An 18936-nucleotide genomic window follows, 5' to 3' on the forward strand; every position below is an offset into this window, starting at 1 on the left:
ATTATCTTGCAAAGTATATTCATGCATTTAATGAAAAACTTAGAGCTATAATCCCTTTTACTAGTCTCATGGAATTCTCCTACACGTTTTCCTTTCATATGTCTATGATGCTTTCAGAATTCTTAAGACAATTGATTCGGATGATCGACCAGAAACGAAAACCCGATACGAGTTACTGCACCAAATAGGTATTGTATTAAATATCATTTATATATAAATCGCTTCTGTGTAAATTGATTTGCTTGGTTCGTACCATATCTTCCTAATACAATCAGTCAACAAATTTGTACGGTACAATCTCTGCAACAGCCTTTGGGGGAGACAAAGATTTTGGTTGTTGCTGTGTGGTGTTGCTTTTGTGAGTTTAAACCTATTGTTGATTATGGGAAGAACTGAACATGTTGTTATGAAGAGATAATTGCTCTTCGGAGGGCCGCTCTATATAGGTTGCACTGTAATGTCATAACATTTCAGAGCATGCTCTTGATGATAAATTTTTATATGATTAGAATTCAACAAAATATAATTGCTACCATATTTTAAGTGGTTTATTTCCAAAGAAATTCATTAGACTACATGTATTATAATTATCATTTTCAGCATCTGAAGAGACATTTCAGGACTGCAAAAGCTCACAGTTGAAACAGTCCTTTCCTGATTTAGATTACGCACTATTGGGCTACAACATATTAAAAGGATTTCCACTCGCTGTCGGTCATGACCCAGGCTTTACGTATCCCATATTTAAAGCAGATTATTCCGCCGGAAAGCAAACAGCCGACTGTCGATATTCGGTTCCAAATGGACTTGTCGTCATTCCAGACGTGTCATGTATAACGTCCTTTTCCTCTGCAGTTGTACAAACAAAATATGAATTCTCAAGGTCTTTGTCCGCTTATGCAAGCGTCAGTGGTCAGGCTTGGGGCGCCCGTTTTTCTGCAAGTGGGGGTTATAAGAAGTCTTCCGCAGAAATATCTTCAGGTGAATCCGTCTTCATTCTGTCAACAGCAAACTGTAACTATTATTTCAGCAAGCTCAAGCCTGAAATGGCCCCTCAGTTTGACGATGCTTTCATTCGATGGATTCACAAGCTAGATTATTCTAAATTTAACATGGAAATATATTTCAAATTCTTTGAAACATATGGTACACACTTTGCAAAAGATGTTACCTTTGGAGCAAGATATACCTTTGAGCACAGGATGAAGTCCGAGTATTACGAGAAGGAGAGAACGAATAGTGTAGATGTAAAGGTTGCAGCAAGTTATTCGTCTTTTCTACACAATGTCAATGTTCAGGGAGGATTACATACATTACAAAGAGACAAAATGGCACAGTTCCGTGAGAATGTCGAAACCAAAACTATAACAGTTGGCGCTGCCCCGCCCGAAAACGGAAGTGCATTATCCTGGGCATCTGTAGTAAAGTCAAGCCCTGTACCAACGTCGTATAAACTGATGTCAATTGAGGAACTTTTCACTGACACGTTCATGGCTTCTATCAGTATTGACTACAGGCAGATCTACAAGAAGATTAAGCAGTACAAGATGGAATATTGCCTATATCTCCAGAAGAGAGGTGAAGTAGAATCATGCGAAGATCTTGTAGCTGGTACTGAATTACGTAATACAAGAATTTTAGGACACTACAAGGAAAGGGCGGTATCTTCCGTATCAGACTGTATTGAAGTTTGTCTTCAGGAGATCCAGTGCGAAGCTGTGTCATTTTGTACGACCTGTTCAAAAAGAGATAATCACTACAAAACGTGTTATTTGATTAAGAATAAAGGGAAACGACTAGCTGTTAGCAAATCAGATAATCCAAACGCTGTGTGGCAAAGCAATGTATTCCCAGGGAAGATACGCTCGCAGCTTCATATCAGCAGAACAAGTATTAATGGTGTGCCACGTGGTGTTGAAAATGAAGAGGATAAGACAGCAGACTTACAGAGATGTAAAGAATTATGTATTGAGGACGCACACTGTTCTGCCTACAGCTACACTCACTCTGATGATAAAGTAACACGATGTCAAATGTATAGTACAGACCTGATAAATAGTCTCCAAACTGAAGATTACACAGATACCTTCTTTATTTCTGCACGTACCGACTTAAAAACAACAACGGCGTCCACAACTTTGCCAAATGACTCAACTTTCATACAAATTGGTTAGCTCTTTTTTCCATTTTTACGCCCCTACTACTTTTGGTTTGGGGCATATGGACTTTCTTTTATCCGTCCGCATCGATGTTCAGCTGTCACGCAATCACTCTGTCCGCTCAAAAGTGACGCTAGGGCTTCGTTGAAGACAGCCGTACCCAATTAACTTATTTACAAAAATAAATGTTTTCTTGTGTTTGCATGACACATTGTTTTCCACAAAATCAAATACATGTTTATTAGTAAATTTTAATTAATTAAAAGAAAATGAAATAATATTCTGGTATATATATTTGTGATTTTGTTTTCCATTTCACACTTTAATATTGTTATTAGCAATTGATATTATTATATGTATCCAGCTCATGTTGTTAAAAAAAATATTTTCTGTGACTCAAATATTTAAAGCGTTGCAACTGTTTTCACTCAAATCGGACTAAGAATCACACAAAAATCAGTTTATTTCTGCGAATATCTCTTTGTTATTCTTTGAAGGTTTTTCTGTTTAAAGTGCTACACTTGATTGAGCAGTGTAAGAATCTTAAATTTAATCTTTTTAGACTTTTTGACCTCAATGGAGTTTCTTTAAGATGTTGTAGTGTTGTTAATATTTAAAGATGTTTTTTATTTATTGTGTTTATCACTTTGCAAATACAAATATTTATTACACATATGTCTTTTTTTTTCATTCAAATAAATTTTAGTCTACAATGTATATTATTTATTATAGAATAATAAACGATTTAATGTTCATAAACAGTTCAATGGTATACGTTCATCAACGATTTTACAGACAAGGCCGCTTTCAATGTCGCAACATCTATTGTTTCCCATGCGTAAAAGGTCAAGGTCCGAGTTTTATGAAGCATTAAAAACCCGTTGTCAGAGAAACGACCTTTGACCTTGTAAGCATCTATCCAAACAAATGGCGCGATTGCGTCCGTGGTTAATGTGACAGTAAACACGTTGTTAGTCGTCGTAGCCATTACATCAGAAATCTGAAGAAGAAGAAAATGTTGCACGCGAATAAGGCTGATCTTTTATAACCTTACGTTATATTTAAAATTGTAACTTAAATTGAATTTTAAAGTTAATACCAATAATTTGAGATGCCCATAATCTTAAGCAGAAGTTAAAGGCAACAAGAAAACAATTGCTGGTCCAATAACATACACAATAACTCAAACTATTCAATGTGCTCTGAGATAACAGACAGCATACATACGAAATTCGTACATTAAAGTTACTGATGAATGTAGAATTTCAAACTGTTTAGAGCAAATTAATTCTTACCTGAATTGTAGCGTTTGTAAGTCCCTCGGCGTCGGTGAACTGTGAAAGCGGTAAAAAGTTGGTCGGTCCCGATACAGGGTCACCAAGATGAAAGAAAAGAAAGCACCGTTTACTTCTCACACAGCCAGCAGTGGAGATCATATCAGAAATGTCGTGACGAAATACTGATTGAGCTGTGTTAATTAGCTGAAACAGTAACTCAATATTTTATCAACTTTCACCGCTTCCCGAAAATTTTAAAATGTAAGAAAACATGGGCTTTTCCACGCCCGGCAAACTGTCGCTCCACTTCAAAATTGTGGTGTACGGTAAAACGAGCGAACGGCATTTCCGAGAAAGAGCGGAAGGCCGATTTAAACATTTTGTCTTGTTATTCATTGAAGTTATATTTTTCGAAAAACGGAAAATGTAGTTCCGTGTAGGATTGATTTAGGCTTCCAATTATCTAATCTGTTACAAAAAGAAAATTATATTAAGCCCGGGAGAACTTTTCTCCCTGACGTAGCGAACGACGATTTGTAGAGTATGACATTTCCCAACCATGAAAATGCAATACCCTTCAGATTTCTTGAAAAAGTGTATTAGTAAAATGTCAACCCGTAAGAAGAACTTGTCCTTCGTGCAACATAAATTACTCCCGAAGGATTTCTTAAATTTGTAAATCGATATATTACGAAAGTAGTGGAGCCAAAGGGCAAGAGATGGAGCAAAAGGTTCGATGTTGAGCGCAAGGCGATTTTAATTTGACGTATTAGGAGGAGCGTAGTCTATGATTTTTATATATAAAAGCTATAGAAGTTAAAATAGACATGATCAAGTGTTGAGACCGAGATATATATTTACCTTTTTAAGACAACTAATAAAATGTGATATCCATTCAACAACTATAGCGTAATAAATATAATCGCGAAGGTTTCACCCATAGCTGCGCTATGTAGATTCCATTATTTATGTTCCAAATTTGGATGAATTTGTAAGGTGGGGAATCGCTATGAAAATTGTTGACAAAGTGTCAGTCGTTATAAGGATATAACACGTGTTTCAGTTATGTTTCAAGATACTTCCTCCCTTATTTAGCATTGTTGTTTAGTTTATTATTTTCCTCCCTATATTACGGGTTGATATTTTACTAATACACATATTCAAGAAATCCGAAGGGTATTGCATTTTTATGGTTGGGAAGTTCAATACTCTACAAATCGTCGTTCGCTTCGTCTGGGAAAAAAGTTCTCCCGGGATTAATATAATTTTCTTTTTGTAACAGATTGGATAATTGGAAGCCTAAATCAATCCTACACGGAACTACATTTTCCGTTTTTCGCATGAAGTTCATTATACATGATGTAGTTCTATTAACCCTAAGATTGCTAGTGGTAACAGATTCTTTTTTAAGACAAATATTAGCCGACACATCCGTCCCATCTGATCATGATCTGTACTGTTCGCTTTTCAGTCAGTAAATATTTTGAAAATTTCTTTATACAATTTAATGTTTTGTCCACATTGAAAGATAGACAAGTCTATATAAGATACCGTATTTAGCATGGTAAGAGTTAAATAAAACACAGTTACTTCTTTATTATACTGTTAAAAAGGATAATTCCTTATACTTACTGTAAACGGTATTTTCCATGAATACAACATCTGAAATCTGTCCCAGGAGTACATTTCAATGTACAAACTTCCGCTAAAATCGTCCTTATTGTATAGGTTAATCTGATTGGATGCTGAAACATGATTATCATCCCACGTGGTCGTGTCATATAGATTGAAAGGACGCGGGTTGTATTTAGCTTGGAACTGAAGAGTATGGTGTACAGGATGACGTACTTCCTTTACTGATAATTCATCAATGACAATGAATACATTGACGTCATTTCCGTCTTTGTATGGTGAGATTAGAGTTGGTGCAAAGAAGTCTTTGGCAAAGTAATGAAGCATCTTCCATTTCCCGCCATATTCTACAGGTGTCATAAACAGTGCATGTATTTACATAATAATTATATATATGTCACAATGTGTAATGTATATAACTTTCGCGATACTTAACATGGAACTACATTAAATGCGTGCAGTTTGTGCCATATTGAAAAATACAATCCTGCAATATAATAAATATATATTCAGACATATTTACATGTATAATCATTAACAAATCAATAGCTTAGGGCTCAAACTATTCACGAGAATGTGTATTACATGTACCTATAGAAGCCCAAGTTGGTGCTTGCCATATGTCTGCCAACATCCAATACAGTGCTCCCATAGTATTACCTTGACCTTTATTGTCCAGCTGGTTTTGCCAACGACGATAATGTTCCGTCTGAACTTTCATTCCAACCGCATGATCTATCTGATATGGAAAACGTATGTATTCTAAATTGTCATTGGATGTGACAATCAAATCTTTACTTTTAATCTTATTAAAGTCTATACCAAGGTATGTGTTTCCTCACACTGTGTATTAAAACCACGTCTATCAATAATGTAAATTCTTCAACACTGTTTATACAGATATAATTTAAAACTTTTATTTAAACTTTAAGAGACGACTATAATCTGGACAATGAAGGCTATATGATTGTGATGGCTTTGTTCTATACTTCATACTACATAAACATGCCGTCACATGACTAAACACGGTATTACCGGTGCCCGTGAGATGTCAGATTGCTACAGAGATGACAGAAATCAAAATTTAGTTTTTAACACTGGTAGGTTATAAACTTTATCTTGTCAACACTGGACCCGGTACAAATATGGACTAACGCTAATTAAATGGATCACCTGTGTGATGTATATAAGGTCCTTGAAACGTTGTTTTCGGTCCCGGTTGTTTGGTAATCTAACATACTGTATAGCCTCGGCCATCATCTCAACGTTGCCTGAAATTTTTCAAGGTACCGTATAGTTCCGGTCATCCGTATATCAATTAAAGTTACCGTATAGTCTCGGTCATCCGTATATTAATTCAAAGTACCGTATAGTTTCGGTCACTCGTATATTAATTAAAGGTACTGAATAGCATCAGTTAAATCATATATCAGTTCAAGATAATTGTAATAACTTCACCCTAATGTTTACGTAAATAGGAATTTACAAAAAATAAAGAATTGGGCGTCATTTCAACGTTTCTTGATACGTATTTATATATCAAGTCAAGATAATTAAAAGCTGATGTTGTTATAATTATATTACGTTGAATGATACTTAAAAAAGTAAACAAGTGAACATTTTTTAACCATAAAGAAAGGGGGAACCAGAATAAACGGAAGCAGTGTATAAAATACCGAATGGCAGTTTTAAAACGGAAAATGTAAAATGAACGATTATTTTAAACTATCTAACGGTAAAAGAAAATCGAGCTAGCTTTGAGGCTTTGTCTTTTTCATATCAGCGAGCTCGACGAGCTTGCCCGAAAGGCCTGCTCGCAAAGCGAGCTTTACGGTAACGCGAGTACCTGCTAAGTGATGGTTTTGAAAACTTTCGTCAGAAGTACCGAATTTTCAACTTTTCGAATTACAAGATAACGATAAAAACCGATGTACTCTGATTGAAAACGGAAGCGTAGACTGGTGTCCTGCGCACTTATATAGGAACCTTAAGGGGGCAGGGGACATATTCGAATGATGGCCCCGGTCAATTTTTTTAATAACTCAGACATGGTGTTTTGGAGGTACCGATAACTTCTGATATTTCTCTGTCATTGTAATTCTTTCTTGTTTGTGTGTAGGAAATGAGCAGTATTTTTGGGTTTTTATCCGAAACTAAGCATTTTGGTAGCTCTGTATGTATTTCTGACTCTCCGAATGGAGGTGAAAAAGTCAAAAATCAAGCTTTGGCAGTTGGCGCCAAACAAGTAAGAAATTTCAGATAATTTTTGTGAAAAATCTAAACGTATGACAGATACTTTATTGGTCATTTCTGAAAATGCCAGAGCTTGCACTGTGTGTTACTGATATTTTTAAAGGAATCGGGCGGATTCTGGAGTATGCTGCACCTTCATGAAGATTGCCCATATTGGTATATTTTAGGTGTGATTTTGGCTGGGTGGGGGTAAATATAAATTGCTGTCAGATATTTTTTGAAGGAGCAATGCATGCAAACTATTATTTTCTTCAATGTATGTCATATATCATTGAATAATGTTATGCAACTGGTTATCTGCCTGTGAAACAGATTTTGAAATATTTGGAATTGTGTTTCTGGTCACACTGAAATACAAAAAATTTCATTTTTAGGTCCCCTGCCCCCATAAAGAAAGGGGGAACCAGAATAAACGGAAGCAGTGTATAAAATACCAAATGACAGTTTTAAAACGGAAAATGTAAAATGAACGATTATTTAAACTATTTTACGGTAAAAGAAAATCGAGTTCGCTTTGAGGCTTTGCCTTTTTCATATTATTTTTCTTAGATTTTTATAAGGAAAAACTTTTGAATTTTCATTTCGCCAATTAAAGATTTTGACGCTTTGATATACTAATGCTTACCAAATGGATGGTGGTTCCTGTAATCGTTCAGATCAGACCAGTAGTCCATGTCGTCTGCGCCAAACACTGATTCAAGCGTCTCGTAACTAGGAAACGATTGAAGGCCAAACTCGGAGGACATTCTAGGAATGCGGTACTGACTCGGATCGAAGAATGGAACAAGATAATTATATTCATGGACTGAAAATACCAGCAAAAGATAACAGCCTTCACAACTCACATTACCTTACCATTTATTTATTTATTTTTTATTTTTTTTTATATTTAAAAAAGTGTATTAATTACGGAAAGTACGTGAGATGCTTTTGAAATGAGAACGCATTTTTTAAAAGTTGTACGTGTCGCCTACTGCAATCCACTTGGGCGACCACACCTGGAGATTGTTAGAAACTATCTTCTTTGAAACGAATGACTTTTCTGTGAATATCTCTACTGTGCTAGAGGCAACGCACGTACAAGGATGGTATATTAATAAAACATTATGTACATGGAGAAGATTTATATATTAAGTATGTAGATGTATATGTAAAAAGTATTTTATTTGTAACGACTGAAACCACTGGACTCAAACCGACTCTATGTAAGAACACAGTCGTTTACTATGTTCGTAGTACACGAATACTAGAAATCCATAGACCTTGTCTACATTACTCAACCTACTATCGCCATAATATGTACTCCACGGTTGCTTAGCAACCCATCCTTCAAGTTGAGATTCTACACCATTTGACGGGCTGGATGACAGGAACGGGCGACTTGTATCTTCCTGGCTCACAATGGCGTACACAGTGTCTTTATATAGCTGTTATATATCAAAATACAAACTTATACTGTATTAGTAAGAATAAACAACATACAAGATGAATAAAAGAAATAAATGTGCCAAAGCAAGAAAAAGAAAATGAGCTTCGTTTATCACGAAGAAACTATCCTGCAAAGTATATTTTATTAACCTGAAGTAATGGTCTGTTCTTTTACTACAGCATCAATACTGACAAATTGAATGTTTTCAATGATTCCCAAATAGAATATTATTTTTGAAGATTTTGTCAGTCCTTAATATTTAAATGGAACAACGATAATAGCGAATATCTATCTATAATTGATGTTGACCTAATGTGTTTGTGAAGGCTATTCAAATCTTTGCATCCAATTAAAGTTTTTGCCCTGAACTAACATAGTTACATCTGTATCCCACAAAAATGATATTTTTACCTTCAGATAGTCGTTTTTGTATCTGGTAAAGTTGACGTCAGTACCATACCAGTCCTGTCTCAAAGCCTTCTCGTTCTCGTTATTACCACTGAGAGCGATAAGTGACGGATGATGTTTCAATCTGCGTACCTTTTATAAACAGTTGTCAATTATATAAAGGCAATCACTCAACATAGTTTTACATAGACATCAACCCAGTACAGGAAGTGTACAAAGACCGTGTCCAATTTGGTGCTCAAAAGAAATACAATCTATTCAAAAGAAACTCTACATTTATGTGTTAGGCGATACCACCCATGTCAATATGTCAAGTTCCTTATAAAGAAAATTTGTACACGCAAATTATATTTTTATGTATGTATATGTAGTACTAAAATGAAGCACTCCAAAATTAATATATATATAATATGCTATCACCTAAGGTAGTAATTACGATAAGGCCTGAAAATCATTAACACCTCGCAATTCCTTAGATCATAAAAGAAAAAAATCCATAATAAAACAGAATAATTTTACCTGGTACCTAACCTCGGCACTAACGGAAGACAGGAACTGGTCATCAGTTGGATACATAGCACAAGCAAACATAAAGTCCTGCCATATCATAATTCCTAGCTCATCTGCTATGTCATAGAACATGTCAAACTCATATATCTGAAGACAGAAAAAAATATAAATGATGATTAATGTAATGATTATCTATTGTTCTTCAAGAGGTTATTTTTTGGAGTCCATGAAAAAATCAGTTTTTTTCATCAAATTTCAGCTAAGGCATGCACCATAAATATATTGTTGCTTGTCGTGAGCACGAACAATATTTCTAAATGTCGACGGATGGGACACAAACCTGCTTGAACTTTTTTAAAATAATAATAAGATAGACTAATTTATAAACTAAGTATAAAAGTTTTGGAAAAGGATATTGGCTTTATCTTTGAAATTTTATAAAATTATTTTTTTTCGTCATGTACAGCTAAACCAGTGTTATGAGTAAAGAAAACCTATACAAATAAAGGCCACATATGATCATTGATGAATTTATCTTGTCTAAGATATTTTACAGTGAAAATGTTTAGAGATAGGTACTTGACGTGTGAATAAACATAATTTTATGTAGCCCGTTGACTATTCCTTGGCTTATCTTTATAAACAGGTTTGACTGTAAATGTCAATGACTGTAAAAGTACAGACTAACCCCTCCTCCCCAGACCCTCATTGTGTTCATGTGGACGTCGGCGGCAGATTTCAGGTAGTTGTACACACGATCTCTGGTGACACGATCCAGGAAAGCATCTGCAGGTATCCAGTTTGAGCCCTTCAGAAAAATCGCTTGGCCATTTATACGGAAATAAAAAGTGCGACCTGATATATAAAGAATAAGTTTGCTATGGAATGGTATTTTATGACAATTTCAAACAATTTTTATGAAATGCATATGTACACAACTGCTTTGTGGGTTCGAAATTCCCGAGGGACTTAAGATTCTTTCATATGAGAAAGCTATCCAGCTATGTTACGGAGGAACGTAGCTGGTTCTGCTTATGCCTGAAATGATGCATGGAAGGGCACCTGGGGTCTTCCTCCACCAGTAAGCCTGGAACTCGGCCACATGACAATTAATGTTGTAGGGCATATATCAGCTATATATGTAAACATCTAATTTCTCTTGACATTATGTTATGTGAAAAGCCGTGCTAGATTTTCCCAGCTTCGATTTTCTAAGTTACTAAACAACAACAACAACAACAACAACACGGAACAACAACCTGATAAAAATCGGACATTTTGAAGAAAACAATCTACATGTAGGGACCTTTTCTTTACTATGTGTTCATTCTTGCAATCTATTCAAAATCAAGGAGTGTGATTGCTTTACGTATAAGCTGAATTAACGAAACTTTCTTGCCACTGGTAACGTTATTGCCCCAATCAGAAAATGAGAATTTGAAATATAACTTTTTTTCTGATAAAAACATGTTTTGTATGCAGGCTGTCCTGTTTTGCATAGATTTATATATATATTAAGCTGTTAATTTTTGGCGTTTGTAACAGTTGAAAGAAAGTGATCTGATACGCTCTATACATTATAGTATGTGATTTTTTTTAAATATTAATTGAACTTGAAATGTTGAAATAGAATTTGTAATATAATTTTTCAGACTTGAAAATGAAACACCGAAAACAGGGCACAAACCTAATGACTTGTTAACAGAAACGTAGTCCTGCACAATCTCTACAGTTCTAAACCCTATCCGGATCTTCTTGTTGTTCATCGTTCCAAATGTATCAGTAAAAAATACGAACAAATCATACAGGTTCTGTTCTCCATAACCATTTGGCCACCATTCCCGGATCATTTCAGACTAAAATGAATAAAACACCCAGCTTTTGATAAATACCACCTAAATATAATGTTCATATAAATGACATTTTTGTCACTTAGTGAGGTATTTATGAAGTCACAAATTCGTACTTGACCTAGCTTTGTTCAAGTCTGTAATGGTACATTTCATCCATCAAATATTTTGCGCAAAATTTGACAATACCTATCAATTCCATTGCTCTGTGGCGAAAGGGTAGGGAAGTAGAATTGCACCTTGAGTCCGATAGCAGCATGATGCAGAAAAAAATAATATTACATTTTAATGAAAGTATAACATGCTTTTAAAACTAAATCTAAAACTAACCTAAACTGAATCAAGAGCATATTATATGGAATATAATTTATGGTAAAGAGCTATTTTATGAAGCTATTATGAAGAACTATCCTATTCTTCATCTTGAAATGTCTGTTTCTGATTTTATTTTTCGTAAGAATATATTATAAAACCTTCGGAATGCTGATGTTCATAGAAACCATGTTTTTGTCAGAGGTCAAGGTCACCGGCGTTGTTTGAGAAACTGACGTGTTTGCTAGCTTGACCTCCATGTGGCCGTTGACCCTTGCTGCAAGGAAAACGTCTGTAAATATGTCAACCTTCAGTAACCATGACCCATCTTTGTCTAAAAATAACAAGAAAATATAGAAAATTATGAAACTATTGACAAATCTTAAAATTATAAATTTATAAAATTAATTTAAAAAAATGCTAATTTGTGAAAATTTTAAGCATGTAAAACTAAACTTAATGAAAAATGACTAAACATTTTCGTTACTACTTTCATAGCATAAAGGTAATGTTTTTCTTCTTTTGGCTATTCATCCTATTCAATGATTTAATAGTCTTAATCAATGTCATATTGTGGTGCCATTATATGCCGCAACGACGCCAAATGTGTCAAACTATTTTGCCGTTAAATGTCGCAATGATGACGTTAAATGTCGCAATTTCTAAATTAATGTTGAACATTTAGTTGTATTATGTCACTATCAACGTTATGAAAGTGATCTGAGGAATAGCTATCTATCAGATAAGAAAGGATTTGCTGCAATGTAGAAATATTTGGATAATATTGAAGTCATCTTAGTCGATATTAAAAGATGACGATCATAATTTGTGCCAAGAAGCCCTCTATGATAAAACACATATGTATACGACACCAGGACCAATTTATTAAATCGTCGTGTTTCCCCCCAAAAGTCGAGGACTCGATAAACTGGCCTATTGTCTTGTATTCACCTTTCGCCTTTTTAGGCTAAAACACGACACATATAGGGCGCCGGTACGAAGATTTCTGCCCGCCGAGACGATCATTCTACAAAAGCAGAACACGTGTCTTCGCCTATTAAACTATTTTGTTATTTCGGCTAAATTGCAAGTAGGATAGGTCGAATATTATGGTGGCTGCATGATTTCGTGTTCTCGCCCCTCAAAAGTCGAAGGCAAAGAAGGGACGAAGATACCATAATATGCTCACTTATCGAGTCTTCGCCTTCGATTTGAAGGCGCCGACACGGAAACACCATACATTTTAGTCGAAATAACGATTTTTTAATTGGCCAATTTATCGAGTCTTCGTGCCGTCGTGTCTTCAGACACGGAATTGAACAATGTTTCGACGTGTCTTGAATACCTTCCGGTAGACATGCGCAAAACATTTACGCATATGCTGACACATAGTGGGAATATAGACTATTTCGCGAAATGGACTCTTCGCCTACTAAACGAATAATCAAATCCACATTTATGACCAAGATATTTTAAATATATTCATCGATACAGTATGATAATTATTTACGTGATATTTTTCTTCTACCGGAAGAGAGAAACATGTCGAAATGAAACATTGTTTAATATCATGTCTTCAACTTTCGGCAAAGACACGAAGACTCGACAAATTGGTCAGTTATCATGTCCTTGCCTTTCGCCCTTTGAGATATAGACACGACGACACGACGACACAACAAATGTAAAGCGATCTCGTATCATCGCCTTAGACTTTTGAGGAGCGGAGACACGAAATGGCAGAAATCAGCCACCATAGTATATAGAAATTAAATGCGTACTTTAAAAAAATTGCCCCCAGGTTAATATACGCAACAAAGTGTAAAATATATTATCTCCCATATAAACCGCATTTAAAACGTTTTGAAACGTGCATGTTTCGCAAAATGAAATGATTCTCTTATATACAAAGAAAGAAAAAACTGTAAACTCAAAATTTTCCAAGAAATTACATATGATCTTTTTAAAATTTCATAGCGAACTTAAAATGACGAAAACAGATACCCGCTTGGTTTGCATTACTCTTGTTGTATATAAACTAACTTAAGACATATCTGAGAAAATTAGCCTCCTTATCGATTACAATAAGGGAATGGCATATTTTTGGTCGGCCCTTTAATAAAGGGCGGACAGCATTTTGTCCCTTTCTCGTAAGAGAAGGGGAATCCTGTGATGCGTGTTTGTGGTCGCACGGTCACTTTCCATACAACATGTCCTCGATGCATGTATGTGGTCGCATGGTCGAATATCTCTACTATAAAATTACTTTCAAAAGTATGTTAGCATAAAAACATCTGGTGCAAAATCTTATGTTTTTAAAAGCCTAATTTGATCTTTTTGTTTAGGAATTTTCAAAACTTAATAAGGCATTTTTTCACATTTAATTAGTAGCTATACAAACCTAACTAGCACCTTTTTGCTTATGTTTTAGGAGTTTTAAAAACTTATTTAGGACTTTTTCACATTTACTAACCTTATTAGGACTTTTTTTCTGGTTAGCAGTTTTAAAAACTATAAAAGACTTTAAACTTTTAAATAATTGTAATAAAAGCTTTACTCCTTGATAGGACCTTATCTGAACTTTGTTATGTCCAGTTACAACTAAATAGGACTTTATATTCATAATTAGGAGAAATAAATAAACCTAATTACAACTTTGTAACTCTTAGTAAGACTTATTAAGAGATATTAAAACTATTATTAGGAGTTGGGAAATATCTAATCATAAATAGGAGCTCCAAATAGAAAAAAAACCTAAATGTAAAATAAAACGTGACTTCTAATTAGGTTCTTATACAAAGAACAATTAAAAACTATATTTCTCTCAATAAGTTTTTAAAACTTACATCCTTGTAACTCAATTTTTTATGGTTTTATATCATAAATATAATGCTCAAATGAAGATATATCAATATTGTATGTTCCAAAAAGCATTATTTGTAAACATATTTCCGAATTCAAATTTCATGTTAATAAAGGCAGGTAATAAAAATTTTATTTTCTATAAAGTCTAAGTCATTTTTTTTTCAATAAGAAAAGAATGCATATATATTATAATGATTACATATAATGTGGACAAATATTTGCAGAACATATTTTACATATTTTTTTGCTGTTTCAAAATTGTTTTAGGATTATAATTATATACATATATAAAATTTCACTTAACTTAATTACAACATACAAGATATTTAATTATTAGACATTAAAACGTCACACCAAAACAGTAACGTCATATAGCGACTTTCCAGCTTTACTAGTGGAGGAAAACCTCTGGTGCCCCTCCGTGTACGAGCGGGAACCTGAGTAGAACTACCGGCGTTCCGTAAGCTAGCTGGACATGAAAGTCCTTAGCGGGATTCGAACCCACATCGTTGAGGAGCATGTAGATGGACACTAGTCTAGTTATTACCATGCATAAGTACACAAAGCAATATACTTAAAAGATGCACCTAACATGTTGCGTAGAGTTGCATCAATGTTTATTTGTTAACATTTCTGTTGCCAACAAAAATAACATTTAAAGTGAATTGGTCTTTTGCGGAAAGTATGCAACACCATACATATTCATGTTGATAGCATAATGTATCATGTCTGATAACAAACTATGACAGAATTATATGTGGATGTTGATAATAAGATGTTCCAGAACAAAATATTAGTTATTTATCATATAAATGTCATATTAAATCATGTAGAAATATATGAACCTGTTATGTTCAAGAAATATTTTGTAAGAATACGTTTCTATTATATTTTTTTTTATCAATATTTGAATTTATTTTTGAAAATGTGCCAATTGTAGACCAATCCACTTTAAAAAGCATTTTTCATCTTGAGATAGCAGATAGATGGAATATTACTTTATGTATCAAAGTAACTAAATATATACAAAAAATTGCTTGCTAACTTTAATTTAGTAATGAATATAGATCATGAATATACATGTACATCTTTCAGGGAAAATTATGCGACATTTTATAAAGCGGTGGTTGCGACATTTAGTGGCAATGGGTGCGACATTTAGCGTTGTCGCGACATATAACGGCGCCACATATATAAATAACATAATATATTTTAATGTAAAACCTCTGCAGTGCGACCCTCTGTACATCAATTCTTCTATACAACAATGGTACAAATTCTTTCCGAAATAATGCTTCACAAACAGTTTAACCTCTTCAAAGCAATACCTCTCAGAAACGACAAAAAATCTTTGAGTTCCGAAGGGTATTGCAATGTACAGGTTTTACTGTACTTCTCTCTGTGATATATAATTATGTAAATTAAGTGTATAAACGCATTTGGATGGTACAATTACAAGTAGTTCGTATGACTATTCTATACATCATACTCACTTTTGGTGGTTTCCGATGTAATATCCCTTATAACTAGACTATTGTAACCCTGAATGTAAATGTCTCTCCTGTGAAGAAAAAAAATTCTATTTCACCACTAGAATATTATATCTGGATATAATAAGTTTATTGATATTTGTAATACATTATTTAATTATTTATTTATTTATTTATTTATTCCATCGTATGATTCTTTTTTATTTACAAAAGTCAGACTACAACTAATATATCAACATTTCTGGAAAGGGTACATCCTTTGAGGACAATGGAAACAAATTACAAAATGTTTAAAACTACAAACTTGGTTTCAAATCATCCTTTTAATTTTCGAAAATAGAAAAATTAAATTTGAGCATTCGTTTTCAATATATTTATATAAATTATGATCCATTACCTTTGGTCAAGGAAAGCACGCTCATCGTGCAAAATAAACCAGTTTGTAACTTACAGTCGTATTTTACATAAATTAGATTTGATATTTTTATGTCATTATAATTTTAGCAATATACTCGTATAGAGAAGGAAAAAGGGTATAAAGCAAGTACCAGATTCCTTGTGTTGGAAAGGATGGTCCCCAATCCCAGCTGAACGAGCACTGAGTTTTCCGAATAAGATTTGCCCCGCATTCACCGTGATATTCTGGAGGTACACACAATGGGAAGATTGGATATTCTCTTTTCTTTGCTTGTTCCTCCACATATTTTGGCGCAGACCGAAACTTTACAGCAATGCTATTTGCTCCAGCCTAAAACAATACAAGCAAATCCTTAAACTGAGTTATGACTTAGCTTCAAAGAATTGAAAGTATATAATGGTAAAGGTCACAAAAGGGGAAAAAAGAATGTTATCTACTATAGTATGTTACTAGTCAATTTGAAATCAATCAGAATGGGTTTGGGGGTAAATATTCTACTAATTCTGATGGAGGTATTTTTTTCAGGATTAATCAGTATTTTATAATAAAAAAATGGTCATTATTCTACGGGCGTCACTTTACTTCACTGGACAACATATCTTTATCGTAATCAACTTCTATATTGAAATTGAAAAAGTATCCCTACCACTAAAGCTGGTTTGATGTCATACACATATCTAACAAACATATTATCAGAGGTGCCGACGATCTTGTTGTTAACGACGACGGTAGATATAGTATCCAGTCCATCACAAACCAACGTTATAGCTGTATATTGTAACATGTCAGCCGATACTGAAAACATAAAAGAGAAATGAAATAAAAACCACACAAGAAACTTCAATATATTAAACTTATTGTAAGTATAAAAGCTTGATTTATCATTTTTGGTATCTTATTACAGTTTCCAAAAAGCTACTCAATTGCCTAAGTCATCTTTTGGTATATGTATGGAAGTCGAAATTCCGCTTTGTTTACAATTTGCTACCTTTATAACAAAGTACTTCACATTCAGCGCTATTTTCTTCAAGTAATTAACATGATTGCATCTCATATGTTTCTAATCCATTGTTACGTTATTTAGAGCTGATTTAAATCAGATTGCCTAAGACAGTTGGTTACATACAACGTTGACGTAAAATGCGTCAAAATATACAGTTATTTCTTACTTACCATTAAAACTGCGACTGTATGTCCAATCGTCACGACCAATCCATCTATACAATGCGTCATTCTTACGGTAGTATGGGTCTGAGATGGTTTTGTTTGCCATCAAGGCCGTGTACATGGAACCAGGAACAACGCCTGGGATAACAATGCCTGGAAAACAATTCTAGCATAAAAAGTATGTTATTGCTTTACGAGCAATATTCAAATGTCACCAAATTAAGGAGTTAGCCCAACAAACTGTGCGCCAGGGCTTTTTATTATATGGACGCTGGTCGCCGACATCTATGAAATATCTGTGTAATTAAATCGGCCGGTATTGCAGTCGATATATTGAGACTACAAAAGAGTATGTGCATGTTGAAATGGCTCAATTTGTCGGCTGATCAGAAAAAAATATTACGTTACAAAGCTTCAAAACTTATTTTTTTTTTTTCGGAAATTTCAAATATTAGTTGACTTTCGGAAAAAGACGGACGGTGGACAGAATATTGAAAAACTCAAACAAACATAATTGCACAGTACTTAGTAAGTTATATCCGAATATATGGTTATGAAGCTTCAAGGGAAGTAACTGAAGGAAAATAGTTCAGGATTGCATCATATTATTAAAATTGAATTCGACAAATAAAAAATTGTGTTGAAAAATTTGGTCATTTCCACCGACTAAGATATAATTCATTAGTTATGTTTTCTTACGTGTGTTAAATAAAGATTGCAATTTCAAAAATACTTACTCATGTTTGAATTTGAAACAGTCCATTGTCCGTTTAAATCTATTTCCTTTAAAGAAAAACAAAACTTTGCACAAAATAACACAGTGAATGTTAAAGTTAAAACTTGCATGATGCAAACTACGAGTCCCTGGTGCGGACAGACAAGAACTAAACCAGATGCAAAAGGATCTAAAATAAATCCTTTTATCCTTTCGTTGTATAATCCAGCATCTAAAAGTAGCCTTGCATACGTTTGTAACTAAGTAATACTCAAGGTCTAATGATAAGTGGAAATAAACTATAAACACAAGTACGCAATTAGAAGAAACTGTACTACATTGTTTATTTTCAATACTTAAGAATATTGTATAAGTATATGAAATTCTGGGTAAAAAAAAATGAAAATTGGCACAGTTGTTTAATAAACACGCTTCAGTCAAGCCAGGGATCCGA

The 18936-nt window shown here is 34.0% G+C and overlaps 1 protein-coding gene across 1 annotated transcript; it reads right to left on the minus strand.

The window, feature by feature from the left end:
• Positions 1–2792: 2792 nt before the first annotated feature.
• On the minus strand, positions 2793–18762 carry LOC132759488 (beta-mannosidase-like). The gene is made up of 17 exons (XM_060751263.1): positions 18505–18762; positions 17774–17920; positions 17247–17395; positions 16731–16930; positions 16186–16253; positions 11992–12164; positions 11356–11524; positions 10357–10523; positions 9678–9815; positions 9162–9290; positions 8607–8748; positions 7947–8126; positions 6242–6339; positions 5660–5807; positions 5069–5415; positions 3455–3640; positions 2793–3159 (listed from the first exon to the last, which is right to left on the minus strand). Exons 1-17 carry the CDS (start codon positions 18611–18613, stop codon positions 2923–2925), a joined length of 2787 nt encoding a protein of 928 aa, XP_060607246.1. The 5' UTR covers positions 18614–18762; the 3' UTR covers positions 2793–2922.
• Positions 18763–18936: the final 174 nt, after the last annotated feature.

The sequence above is a fragment of the Ruditapes philippinarum genome, unplaced genomic scaffold, assembly GCF_026571515.1.
Source record: "Ruditapes philippinarum isolate M1 unplaced genomic scaffold, ASM2657151v2 ctg3600_1_1_1_1, whole genome shotgun sequence".
In the NCBI taxonomy this organism is placed as follows: Eukaryota; Metazoa; Mollusca; class Bivalvia; order Venerida; family Veneridae; genus Ruditapes; species Ruditapes philippinarum.